This window comes from Apteryx rowi, unplaced genomic scaffold (assembly GCF_003343035.1).
Source record: "Apteryx rowi isolate R43461 unplaced genomic scaffold, aptRow1 scaffold_763, whole genome shotgun sequence".
In the NCBI taxonomy this organism is placed as follows: Eukaryota; Metazoa; Chordata; class Aves; order Apterygiformes; family Apterygidae; genus Apteryx; species Apteryx rowi.
In genome coordinates, this window is record NW_020451053.1 from 156,099 (window position 1) to 171,073 (window position 14,975).

At 38.4% G+C, this 14,975-nt stretch overlaps 1 protein-coding gene across 1 annotated transcript in view; it reads right to left on the minus strand.

Annotated features, from left to right (window-relative positions):
- KL (klotho) overlaps positions 1-14,975 on the minus strand; it is a 64,637-nt gene that overhangs the window by 11,514 nt on the left and 38,148 nt on the right. The window contains exon 4 of the mRNA XM_026088322.1: positions 1,359-1,869. Coding sequence (XP_025944107.1) covers positions 1,359-1,869 — 511 coding nt within the window. The remainder of the gene's footprint in view (positions 1-1,358; positions 1,870-14,975) is intronic.

Consider the following 14,975-nt stretch of genomic DNA (forward strand, 5'->3'; position numbering starts at 1 on the left):
TTTTTTTCTGTAAAAAGTTTAGCCAAGTGTTGGCATTCATAAATTAATATAATGACTAGACTACTGCTGTTGTTGTTAATGTTATTATTATTTACTGACTTGCACATTAAAAGGGAAGAAAATCTACAAATTGAGATTGTTTCCAGCCAGCTCTGATTAGAAGACAGATCCATGTATGTATGTCCAGCAATTTACAAACTGAGCAGAAATACAGGTAACAGGAGCATGACCTTTTGTAGCTTTTCATCTGACTTCATGCTAACCGGTAATACTGTACATACAATAATTAGTAACTGTTTTGTATTCCATTCCTCCCACTTTGGATGTACTGACTCACATATTTATTCACTTTTTAATTTATTTGTAATGATTAGGGTTCTGGAATAGCAGATGATACAAATATGGGAGTTCTTCATATTTTTATGAGTGCTGAGAAGAAAATGGAAGTCATTGCTATTACTCTATTTGTAAATGGCAATGTAACACAAATGCTATCCAGTCGGAACAAACAGCTATTACAAAAGTGTTTTTAAAACAAGAAAAGCAAACTGTAGATATGGAAATCAATTACTAAATTTTAAATTAAGAAATTAAAGGCAATAAAGGTGGAAATGGGGAATAATCACACCAACAATTTATTGATGACTACTAGGATTGAAAGAATTTGTTTTGTCATAAGGAAATGTGAAAATAGAAAATATCTGTCATAGAAAGTAGTGTATTTGAAAAGACAATTGGTCAACAACTTAAACAATTCAGATTATATAATCTCAGACACGTGGTTCTCCTCAAATTGGTGTAAATTCAGATCATTGTGACTGATGTCGAGAGTTGTACTAATGTAAAATTTTTGCAAGGGCATAACTGAGATGCAGAATGAAAAAGTTTCCAGTTTTTCATTTTAAAATGTATTCTTTCAGTCTTATGCTGTATTCAGAGGAATTCCTGTCAGGTAGAATTTACCTTTCAACATATATACTCTTACCTTTCATATATATGCATTCAGGTATCTAAAATATGGAAAGTAACTATTAATAAATAACACAGTAAATTTCCTGATGTCCACAGAGAGTATATAGTTCACACCGATTTTGCACTTCCTCCCACTAAAGACAGTAGTTACAAGCGCTGCTGTTCAAAGACAGCAGCACCAAGCACACAAAATGCTATCTACAGATATTAAAGGTCTTCAAGAACTCAGAAGAACAAACCCAAGAAAGTGATGTTCTCATTTCACAAGTGCCTAGATGAATGTTAAATACCAGAATTAAATCTCAGACTGGTTCATTAATGAGCCTCAGTAGGCTACTTTGCATAATGATTCTGTCAAGCATATATTAACACAACCTCAGTCCTACCTTTTAAAGTTTCCATAATGAACTTTTTGAGATAATAAATATATTTAGCATCATCTCTCTTGGTGCTACCAGAAACAAACCAGCTGTTTTCCACAATGAATATTTTGGGGTTGTTATATTCACTGCTTATCCAGTAAAGAAGCTGTCTCAGGCTTATTGATTCCAACTGCTGGAATTTCATGTGAGAGTCCAAGAGCTGGAAACTCAGGGTTGCTCCAAAAGAAAGAGCAAAAAAGTCAGCTGTTCCCTTGATGTACTTCTTCTCAACTTCACTGAATTCAGGCAGCAGAGTTGAGAGGTTACTCCTCATGCTCTCTGGATAGTCACCATCAATAAATATGGGCTTAGCAAACCAGCCAAGCACAAAATCAAGGGATTTTTGACATTCTTTTATATTTTTTTCAGTCATATTTTGAGGTTTTATCCAGTGGGAGCTAAGGGCAATGGACACTTTTCCTCTTTGAGTTGGACGAAAATGATCATTGTAGAGATGCCAGACTTTAGCGTGGGCCTGTTGAAAAGAAAGACCGTAATTAATGCACCTGAAATTCAGTTTGAAGTAACAAAATTAGTCTCAAGTACCAATGTCCTGTGTCACGTAGTGACCATATAAACTTTGCATTTGAGGGCACAGCCTTATTCATTTATCAGCAGCTTACAATGGCTAAATTAACTTTTCATTAATACCATATTAATGAAAGAAGAGAAATCTCCAGTTGTTTTGGGAAAACAGCATCTCCAGTTTTCTAAGAGATGCTCCAAGCACCGAACACATATCTGACTGTTAGACATCTCTGTTAGCATTAATTATTGAGTTAGGACATATTTCAAGTACATACAAAAATTAAAATGCATTTAATAAAACATGTTTTAAACTGTTTTCATTACAGGAATATCACTTTATCTGTATATTCACAGATATATAAGGGAAGAAGGTCTATTCTTACTATCCACTCTGACCTCTCAAATAATGCAGGACAAAGGAAAACCTTGAATTTGCTCCAATCTGAATGACAGCACACAGTATAGGAAAAACTACCAATCTAGACTAAAAAAAAGTCTGGTGAAAAATAATTTTTCATAGCTCTTGAAAAGTTACTCTGATAATTGAATTTAATTTGTTTTATTAAAATTTGCTATTTATCTCTAGCATCAACTTTCAACCACTTGATTCTTGATATAACTTTATCTGTTACTGTGAGGAGACTTTTTTTTACCAAATTTCTCTTTTCTGTGATCTTACAGAGTGGGTTGAAACAGTCTTTTGATGTTCTATTTGAAAGCTAAATAGATTAAGTTCCTGGAGCCTTTCATTATCTTCAGGCATAGTTTCAAGCCCTCTAACTATTCTCATTGCTCTCCTCTGATTCTCTTCCAATTTGTCATCACCATTTTAAAACTGCAGAAGCAAAATTGGACATAATATGCTGGTAGTAGTCTTGCCAGCAGTAAAACCAGAGAGAATTAATATACTGTTTCTGCTTATGTAGCCATAGCATCACACTGCAAGCATATGCTCATCTAAACTACCACAATATCTCTAGAGCCTTTCACCATCTAAAACACATATTCTTTCTTTGTACCTAACTTATCACAGAATCTCAATTGCTCTATGAATCAACATCCCTGTATACATCAGTAGAAGCTGTACATCAGTAGAAACTGTAATGCTTTTTCCTAGGACATTGATAAAAACATAAAAAATATAAGATCTGTTCATAAGAACAAAACATTAGAAAAAACAAAACCTGCTAACTATTCTTGGTTTACAATTGCATTTTGAGACTTCTAAGTTAGTGTTAGTTCATATAATGCTGTGATAACATGAACCTCCATTCTGGCCATACAAATTCACAGGAGTACTGGATATACAATAGGTTATTAATCAAAATGTCATAGTTATTTTTTTAGCCTTCCCTGGGATATAAGCCATGTAGAAAGCCCTATAACTCCACTCTATGCAGTTAGTATGTTGATGAATTTTATCATTAATSTATTGATAACTGCTGTTCACATTTTCCTTTTCATACACTTACCTTTCAAGCTTTCAACTGTGATGATTTCCAGTTGCCAGCATTATTAGGAACATTAAACAATTAGATTATTAATCATTTTTGAGAAAGACACTGTTAATTCCCCAGGAAAAATAATGAATTCTATCATTCTACTGTTCTTGCAGAATTTTAATTCTCACTGCTGGGAGAAAAGCAATTGGAAGTGAAGGACAACTAAAGGTAAGATCAATAATCAAGACTCAGTTCAATTGCCCCCATAGAGAAACCTGCTGCCTTTGAGTCATCTTTGGGTATATAAAACATCTGTGCAGATCTGACAGCTATGACGCAGGCTCTAAAGCAGACTTGACCCATGTCCTTTTGGAGTGGTCACTGAAACCCAAAGAGAATAATTTTGGAAATTTTAAATGACAGTACACACCTCTGTGTGCACATCCGAATCGAGTCCTCGATTGCAAACTTTATCATACATGCTTTCAGTTGTAATTCAGCAATAACTCAGATTGAGAGATGCAGTCCTACCATCTGTCTATATCAATACAATGGATTTTGATGCTAGTGAAAAACTAAATATAGCAATCACTTTAAAGCCTCATGACAAAATTGAAACCTGACTCGCATAGACATAATTTTACTTTATTGTGAAGATCCATTCTGCTGAGGAAAGAACAAAAGACATGACCAACACTCTATACTCCCAACACTCTATACTCCCAACACTTTAACCATGTTTTTTTAAAATACCATCAGGGAACAAATGTGTCACCACTTGCATATCTAAGGGAAGTTTGGAGATACATTATTGATGGTACAATTTCAAAGGATTATCCTTGCTACCCAATCTTAACTTCTCACACAGTACCTGCATGCCTCCCATTCTTTCCGGCTTATGTTACCAGTGTAAACAAAGATGTGATGGCACAGGTATCTTATCCATTGTAATCGTTTTTATCTAAAGTAGCAGTTTATTTAAAGTTTATTTTGGGCTACCTCATTGAAACTACTGTTGTTAACAATGGCAACTGGATTAATGCTACAATAGGAATGTCTACCCATGCTGCAGGCGACCGATCATTTGGCTTTGCAGGTATGTCTCAGACACATCTTAACTTCTCTCAGAAAATACCTACATTTTCCCTCATAAAGGTACCATATATTCTTCTTCTGTTGGACCTGATTCATCTCCAGATTTCCTGTCTCAAATGTTAAGATATCACCATGCCAACTCCCAGACATACAACTTCATCTCTCTGTCATCTGCACTTGCAAGGACTCTGCCCACCTATAGAGCACCTCTAGGATTATGGAGGACTTGTCCCATAACCCATGGCACTACCCTATTCTTCCCTACCAGTGCAGAGAGATCTTCCAGCATTTCAGTATCTTTGATTCCATCATGAAGCACGGAGGAAGAGAATCCCACAGGTTAGTCCTTTCTCCAAAGGTATCGAGGTGCTGGTTACTCCCTGACAGGAATAAAAATACATAAAGTGTAACAATACAGGACTATCTTACACAACTTTGCTTTCTAAACTGGTCATCTTGTCTGCCTCTATAGAAAATGAATGCTCATGAGAAGACTAGTTTCTAAGGTATGCAGGATGAGTGACTCTTTGGGAGTCCATCTCTCTCCACTGACGGACAGAACCTATCATTTAGTTTAGACAAGACTTATGATCTATAGACAGCCGAAAGCAGGTGAGAAGAAGCACACCTTAAATGTCTGCCTCTAGAGAGTGCATGAAGTAAAGTGGAACAACACTACGTTCATGATAATAAACCAGCTAAACATAAAAAAAGTGTGTTAAAGTCCCCAGGTTCTGCCGATGTAGATTAATGAAGTAGTCCAAGAGGAGACAGAGATAAAGACAGAAGAAGCCAGTGACAGAGCAGAGAATCTCTATGGACATCTGGGACAGCTGTTTAAAACAGCTGCCTAAACACAGGTGTCTAACGCTGTTTTAGGCCCTTCAAAGTATTCCCTTCTCCAACTACAGTTTCAGAGAGGTATGAGTCTCCCATAAATCCTAAGCCACTTCTACCAGCCCCACAGAGATGCTTGGGATACTGTAGGATGTGCCACATGATAACTGGCACCTATCTTCAGGCAAATTAATCCTGCTCCTACAGTGGGATTCAGTTTGAGATGAAGACATCTATATTTAGCTGTCTAGCTAGATGTCCAGGCTTCCACTATAGGCAATGGAGATCTCAGGTTCCATTCAGCTGCCTGACCACAAGCATCCAGCTTCTAGTTGCCACTCCAGAAAGATACAGGCCTATGAAATATCTGCCACCCACTTGCAGACATCCTAAACAGCCTGGAAAATGTCACATGGCACTAGATATCTATACTGGGCTAACTGTAACCCACTCCTAGTCAATCTAGTTAATGGAGTCTAGAGAGTAATTCAGCTCACTGTACAGTAGCCATATCATGGCACGCAGCAGAATCGCTATCTAGGTCCCAATAACTGTATAGATTACGGGCAGTATCTAATGTAGGTGCCTAGACCCATTTGCAATGTCTTGCCTGAATGGGGCTGGCAGATACAATTCAGGGCCTAGTGGGAGACCTACACACTTCTGGAGCAACTGGAGGCTAGGCAGACTACCCTAGGGCTCCTCAAATGACACTGTGTGGCTATGCTGGGACAACTGAAACCTCCCAGATGTCTATTAACTATAATCAGAGTTCAGAGAAAACAAATAGAAACCAACATATCATCAGTGAAATTCAAATGTCTTCATCTCTCACTGAATCCCACTATCAGTTCTTTATTATTATCTGAAATCTTACTTCCTAATCTCAGGGACTAACCTATAGTACATTTTTTTAGCTCACAGCTGACTAAAATTAAGACCACTGCAATCCACACTCAGCTCTTTTATCGACACGCAGCATGGTGATTCTGCCTCCCTTGTTTTGCCGCGGTGCTGTCATTCCCCGTTAGTTCAGGCAAATGTTCAGTGCTGACCGATCATTTGGCTTGACTGGAAAGACCTTACTAAAAAAGGCTGGTTGCAAACTGCCTCTTGGAAGAGTCATGTAGTCACCAGTCTGTTATGAGAAGAACTAACTGCTAAAACCTAGATGCTGGTTTCTAGGCCTCTAAATTTGGGTGATTTTGACATTACTACTTGCTTTCAGACAGTAGCTCATATTCGTAGGCACCAAACACTTGACTGACACCTTTTTCCGGGATACTACCCTACATTTCTGAACCTGCTGAGGCTTGAGCTAACTTGTTACTGGGAAAGCCTCCAGTCAGGATGTGGGCTCCCTGTGCTAACCAGTGTATATTCTTCAGGAATATACTGTCTGAACAGCTATGAACATAAGCTTCAGAAAGTAACTTTTAAAATGAAAATGCACAAAGGCTCAAGATGTAGCTTGTCTTTGACTAAACCCGTCTGTATGTCTGCAGTTGACTCATCGTAGGGCCTTGTTTTCAAGTTGATATGCTCTGCTTCCCCCTACCTTCCCACTCCTTATATGTATTCAGACCACTCTCTACCTACACTCAAGCTCTGAAATTCTGGTATGGGTCATGTTTGACCAGCCTTGTAGAGATCCCTCTGTGAGTCAAAGCCAGTAATTCAGCCTTGTCAAACCTACTTCCAAGGCAGAAAAGCCACCTGCAATGCCACAGCATGGGCTAGTCCTACAAAGCCCACATTCCTGCAGTGATAGCAGAAATAATTCAGCACAGGCAAACAGACTTCACAACATGACACAGTCATATCCTATTATTGCAGGATAGAGCTACACAGTTCAAGACTCTTCAGTTTAAGTCAATTTAGTAATATGCAGATATTTGTTTGCCTGACTGCTCCTCTAAATTCCTGTGCAAGGTCATCAAGACCTTCTTCAGTCTGGCACTGGTATGCATCATTCTGCGAGTTTTCAGTGCTTATGTCTATCATGATGCGTAACCTTCACAAGAGCAGATCAAGAATCATAATTGGGAACACCATGATTCCATAATTTGTGTTTATTTCTCTAGAACACATTGATTGTCTCAATTTTTAGTTGTGTGTCTTCTGAACCAATAATAGTACCATTCATTTCACAAATAAACTGCTCTCCATGCTCAGATAAACTATCTGTATTAACTCTCTATTTGCATGTTAATGAAACTGAATAGAAAGGTGTTACTGAAATTTATTTAGCAATGCAAAGAGAAGAGTTAATTGGAGAAGATGTGCAAAGGATTTTTGATTACTAGAAACAGGGCAGCTGTATCTCCCCAAAAAAGTCATTATCCAGTTCTACATCAAAAGCCCATCCGAAATGGATTTAACTATTGGACTGACATGGGAAACTCTAGTATAAGTCAGAATGTGCCTTGAACCAAGAAGAAAAAAAATGTAATGTGTTTTTTCCCATATCATCAAAAGCAAGTATTCTAATTAAAAGTCACAACAAAGAATGTCACATTTCATGTAATGTTTCATCCTTAGATCCAGAGTCAAGCAGGTTTTACCCATAGTCTTTGAGCAAACATTCTCTTTCACAAGCAAATGACATCCTTAACACTCAATAAGCAATAGATACAGCTATTTAAAAAATGCTTAAGATTTTTCCCATATTCAAAGGCTAGTAAGATAAAATCTTTATGTATAACGCACAATACATTACTGTAGATAATATGCTAGTCATTTAATAACTTCACTTTTTCTCTATAATTTTCCATAAATATCTCTTTTTCTAGTTTTCTTTTTAGAGTCAGTTAGCCAACATTACTACAGATGTTTTATACAATAAATTTGGTATTTTCCGCCAGTCTCAACAACCTGGTACTTGTAAGGCCTGTAAATGGTACACTGAATGTGGTGTTTCAAGTGAACATATTTCAGCCTTTTAAATAGTCAATATACAATTTGTTACAACTACAGCTTTAAGTATTGATCATACACCTGAACTACAGTGTTTTGTTTAGTTACTGTTTTTCCTGCTGTGCTGGTCACTGTAACATTTTGATGCCCCATAAACAGGAATAAATTTATGCCACAGAAAAGGCAGGATGCATTATTATTCCTAYTTTCAGAACTGGGAAGGGAGATTATGTGACCTGCCTAAAGAAATACATGGAAGAAGCAAAATTAAACCAGGTATCTTAATTCTAGAGCAGCGTATTAACTCCAGACAACGCCTCTGTTTGGTATGATACTCCTCTTTACAAAAAAGCACCAAGGATGGCTCCAAATACTTGTCTGAAGACACAGCTACTAAAGCACCATTCATTCCCATCACAGGCAAAATAGAGGAGCTTTGCTAGCACTAGAATAAAAAGGAGAAGGTAACCTCTAAGCCTGAAGCTGGAATCAAGATGCATTACAGGCACTCCAAAAATATTAATAGAAGAAATAGAAACCAAAAGATGAGAGCAGATGAGAGCTATTTTTAAATTAGATTTTGAATTTTGTAACAGATGAATATGAAGGTCTGGGAAGCCTTGTACTTTCATATGTTGTAATCATGTGGGAATCAAGCATAAGTGATCATTATCGCAGATAGATATGCAGGGGACAGACACAAACTGACTGCAGTGCAAGAGAAGGAAACTAAAACTCCACTTGATCACAGACTGTGTCACGATGACTCCTGTAGGAAACCACTCCTTTGAAGCACACAAAGCCTAGACATTGTAATGCAGGCCCTGAATTAAGCCTCTCTCGGACTCATCCTGCCTTGAAAGGCCACTCGCCTCAGCGTGTCTCTGTGGTGTGGCAGCCAGAGAGGGCAGCTAGATTGTGGAGCAGCTCCACAACTTCTGCAGGCACCACCAATGAAAGACTCTAATTACAGGCACTGACCTTCTGAGGGAATTCATCTCACCTAACCTTTTGTCATCAACACCATGGACAACTGCATCTGAGCAATTCACATCAAAGGGGGAAGCTTCTAGACCACTATTCATCCAAGCCATATTTAATGTCCAGATGCAAGTGAGATGAAAAGTACCTATTTCCCACCAGCTATCACAAAGGTAGCCTGGCATGACTAGCTAGATTCAGCCATTCTGCCTGAATAAACAGAAGTACCAAGAGACAAGTGGACTGGGAAAAGTTAAGTCTCAAGAGACTTACTAGTCTCTGAAAATATAAAGGCCAGCAGGGAAAGAATTAAGCAGCACTTGACTTTGGGAAGCAACGGGAGACAAGATAAAAATAGTTTTATTTCTGACAACAAATGCTTCTGAGACCCTTGATGTTTTTATCAATTTTCCATTACCTCTGATAGGAAAGATTAATTATGGAATTGCATAAAAATAGTTCAAGGAATGTTGTGACCCATGTGAATATTAAAGATATGAGAGATTCTTAAACAGAGTACAATAAGAAGATAAAAGTATAGAACTGTTTCAGTGATTTAAAGCTGAGAGACAATTTTGCAGTATTGAAGGGAGCTAAATTAGTCCCCGATAAAAATTGTTTTCAGCTATATGTTGGAGCTACATAAGCATATAAAAGCTCCAGAACTGAGACTGGCCTACATCACTAGCCATCTACTAGAGTGTGATCTTCTGGAGGACAGGGCAAGTTCAAATCCTGTTGACATGTTCAAGTACACAAAATACTGCAAAAAAAAAAGATATGAGGCAGAAAGACATGGAGAACTTAGCTGTAACCCACAAAAGCAAGCAAACAAAACAGTACAGGCTGTAGTAAACAGCACAAACCAAGACAATAATATCATTTTGCAAGAGCTGATAAGCACTGGATAATTGTGCTGAACAAAGAGGATAACAAAAGCACCATTAATTTGGAGGAACCCTTAACAGGAACAATGGTAAAGGTTGTGGCAACTGAATACACTACTATCCCAAAAAGCAGAAGGAACATTAATGGATTTTAAGTCAAAAACTGGATAGAGAGAAAGTAGCACAGCACTGGAAACAGTAACAAGGAAGAAAGGTTAAATATATAAAACTCAAGCCTGATAAAATAATGCTTTGTCAGAGCCCATAGATCAAATGCATGCTAAAAACAACTGGAAAAGACAGAATTTGTAATAGTATTGGCAAGGAGAAGATATCCATACAGAGTCCAAACCTTTGGTCTCACCAAGATTGGTACAAACTGCATAGAGAGGGAAACAAAGCAAGTGCAGAAGGACTACAGAACTACTTCCAGGAGTCTGGAAGCTCTTGAAACACAGAACAAAGCTTCAAGAGCCAAAACCCCCAGAACTCACAACTGTTTCCCGCAGTAAGGTAGAAGCTGAAAGAAAATATGGATAAATATGTTATTCTCAAAATTATATAGTGAGAAGGAAAACCACAGTAACATGTATGCTATTAATGACATGAGTCAAAAAAATGACAAACTATTTTTTGGCTACATACAGATTCAAAAGAACCAGATAAATAAATATTTAAAGGATGAACATTTTCAGTACCTTCAAGGGAAGAAATTCTAAAAGAAGTGACTAATGCCAAGCACCGTTCTGTGTTTGATACATCAGCTGTTTTTCTGGTAGGTGCACTGAGGAAAGTCTAACACCCACCTATGCATATTCACACTATTTGAAAATGCTTGCCGTACAGGCTGATGACCTATGTTTGCTACTCAAGGTGTTCTGCAGGAAAACAGAATGTGTCTCTAACAGTTTAGTGGGTATACAGATGGTATTCTGTTCTAGGGAAAAACTGTAGAAATGCATGAAGAGAATTGGTTTAGAAAGTCTCAGGGCAGTTGGGCAGAAGCTAAACAAATAAAAAGGCCAATTCTGTGTAACTAGAATAGTGTGCTAGGAAGAAAAATTATCTCAACAAGAGATAGAGGTAAACATAAATAAGACTAAAGCCCATCATCAGTATGTGTCCCAGGCAGACAAGGAAGTGACACTAGGATATTTTGGCTTGGTGGGTCTTATCTGACTGCCTAAACCAACAATCCAGCTTGCAAAGTTGTTGAAGATGGTCTATAATTTTGGGTGGGAATGATGGAATAAAGAACCCATATTACTCATTACCTGCACCTCTGCATTTAAAATGCCTGTAGTAGAAGGCCTGTGAGCAGGTGTGAATCATTAACCTAGAATCTCATCTTGGGCACACTAGTACATTCAAAACAAATTGGCCCTAATGAAGTATGTATCTGCTCCTGGAGTAGTATAGGAAGATTTTGTGTATGGCAAGGAATCCTGGACATGCCATTTTTACAAGAGCATCCAATGATATTGGATTCAGCAAATCAATGTTTGTACAGTTGGGAAAGGCTGCCAGAATGGCAAGCAGAAATTATTCCAGGGGTATAACATTATTGTGCAGCCCAAAGTGCCCCAGAAGTTCTTAAACCACCTAGAGACGAACTGGAAGAAGCTTTTCTCCAAGTATGGTCCCAAAACAAATTAGATCATGGGAGTATTCAGGCCAAAGTGCTAATAATGAGTCCTGACCCTCAGCCACAGAGGCAGTAAAAATATCCTTGAAAACACAGAGAAAAGTTCAGAACTTACCATCCATAGCTTACTGGAGCAAGGAATAATTGCACAAAGACCATGAATCTCTAATACTCTAATTTGGCCTATCTTAAAAGCAGACAGCAAAACTTACTGGTTAACAGTTGATTTTTGAGCAATGAATGCTGTTACACCACAAACAGCACCTGCTGTAGCAGAAATGCCAGAGTCTGACTAAAGGATGTAGCAAATGCTATCTTTGAGATCTTTTTACTGGAGAGGTGTTGAGAAAGTTTTCCCCTCTGTTTAAGGGGCAGCAGTACTACTTTACATATATCCCCCAAGGATTTCACCATGCTCCAGTTATAAGGGATGTTCATGTTATCCGAACATCAGAAAAATTATCAGAGGCTGATCAGATCCATGTAGTTTCATGAGCAGATGATGTATTAACCAACTGCCACACTCAAACAGAGCTGAAAGAATTAACCAAACAAGTGCTTTGTTTGCAGATATGATTAAGCCTTTAACCAAGTTGCTAAGAAGGTGCAGCAATGGGAGTGGAAATCAGGACAAAATTTGAACATTTCAACATTGGAAAAAAGCTGGCACAGGTATCCACATTAGGGATGCTGTTCCAGCATGGGCACTTTAACTGTGCTTTGTCACCCCTCCAAAAGCATTAGGGGCCCTGTTATCACACAAACAAGGAAAGAAAGCCACAGCATATGGTCAGTTCACTTTGTGTGAAAAGGAGCATGTGGTGCTAGTGTGGGCTCTAGCACACAGGGAACAGATTACAGGAGCCAGCCCACTTAGAGTTCCCACAAAATACGGACATTTGACATACACTGTATCAAGAAAAGTAAAAAACGTGCATGTTTTTGGTCCACTGCAAGCGAGATGGACCCTGGCTTTAATGAATCTGGGAACTACTCTCAAGCTTGGACGAGTTCTGCAGTCTCCAGCAGAAGGACTGCTGACCACAGGAACAGAGCACAACTTCCATTAGCAGAGAAAAAGCCAACAGACCAACCTGTTAAGAYAGAAATAAACTTAGATGTAGCACAAAATGAAGGATGGGAACTGTAGTTCACAGATGGCTCAAGTTAATTCAAGCAAGGACTTCACAGAGTAAGCCATCAGTAAGATATCAGGATCTCAGTGATCTCTGTCCAATGGATGGGAAGCCTGTTGTAACACGTAACTATCAGGGTAACATGATAGTTGGATGATTATTATTTCCAGAATTTTAAACCAAACTGTTGGATGTGACAATAACACATCCTCAAGGCTATAGTGATCAAAAGACCTGAGAAGCCTACTGGAATGGGAAGGAAGTAGCAGAAGATTTGCAGCTGATGCTGGAAAAAGTGACAGCTGTCACAAGATCAGCAACACAGAAGAAGAATGCTTTGGTTTGGGAAATTTAGCACTTACGTAACAAGGTGATCCAGAAATTACAGAGTGGGTGAAAGAAAGGAGTAATTACCAACCTCCGCATATTTACAGCTAGCGATAGAGTAGTGTGGGCTCAATAGCAAAATGAAGCTACACATGAATGCGTGGTCCCTGCAGTATATGGACAGGATCTCATACAATTTGTTCAGAAGAAAAGTTATTTTGAAGAGATTAGAACAACAGAAGGAACAGTACAAGTGGGAGGGTAGCCTCCTCTGGAAAAAGACATTAAACAATGGGTACAGAACTGTTTAATGTACACTATAGTAAATGTTTTTATTACAAGAGTAGTAAGGTAGACCCTCTCTTCACCACTAAAAGATAACACATCCAGGGTCACCAATATAAATTGATAGGTTCTTTATCAGTCACACAACAAAATAACAAATATTGTGTAGTAGTAGTGGATCCGATCTCTAAACAGTTAGTGGCAACCCCAGTGAAGCAATACACTGCTAAAGCTACTGTGATACAGCTCTGCAACACTGTGGCTCACCATTAGGGAATTCCAGAAGACACTTACTCTGACCAAGAGCCACTTTTCACAGGGGAAATCCTGTACAAACTTTGTGAAATACTAGGAATCGAAGATTTCTGCTGGGCATCCTTAGAGTTCTAGCCAGGTAGAGCAAGCTAAATGGACTCTTAGAGAGGCTTTAAGAAAGCTGGTAAAAGATTCTGGAAGGGATGATAAACTACCCGTTTTGTTACAGCCATCTGGCAGCTGCCCCAAGTGCACGGGTGCATCCTTACAAGATAATGATAATCTGAGGTATAAGAACACCACAGTGGTGGTGGTTTGACTGGGAGCTACCTACCAAACAGCATCAGAAGGTATTCTTGGAGCATTGGATAGATGTACTGGCAGACAGCTTTTTCCATTGTGAGTTCCTTTGTGAAAAACAATGGCTATCGGGCAGCAACAGCAAAGAAAGAATTGCAAGACCTTTCTATGAAAGGGTAACTTGGAGGCACTTGGTACTATACAGTTGGTACCACCTCAGGAATTTTAAACTCAGTCAATGCATATGTAGCCAATATATTAGAAACTGTTACAGATCATGTATCACAGCAGCACCAAAAGAAAGAGAATCAAACAAAAAGGATAAATGCCATGAGGTAAGCGACATTGTATAATGACTGCAAAAATTTTTGGTTCTACCTAGTAATATTAGATGGGCAATGGCATGTAACAAGACCCTGATGTTTGCACATGGGGCAACGTTGAACATCATTAGGCAAAGCCAAAACAAAATTACTGGATCAGAGCTTTGTACGATAACATGGGAAATGCAGCACAGAATGAAAGGGACTTAGCTGAATGCTGATCTCTACAAAGATTCTTAAACCAAATATTGGGCTATTCATCCCTAAATCTAGCTCAGTCACTCATGGCACAATAAACCTAGTTTACCCTGCTATAACCTTGGCTATTAAATTCAATCATTCTGAGACTAGAGCTGTGCATCAGTGATAATGGACTATGGAACAGACAGAAAGTTCCAAGCAGCCCTTTAGAGGGGCACCAGCAAACAGTCGATCAGGATATGCATTATATACGCGAAGATACCAGCTTTCAATCATCAGAAGACTATTTAGGTTATAATTTGACCAGATGTGAATAGAGAATTGTTTCTTTTTTTTTTTTCTAATCAGTCTATAACTGTTTATGTGAGATCCAGCTGTGATTGTATGCATACCCAATATACAGAAATCACTACAAACTATTTC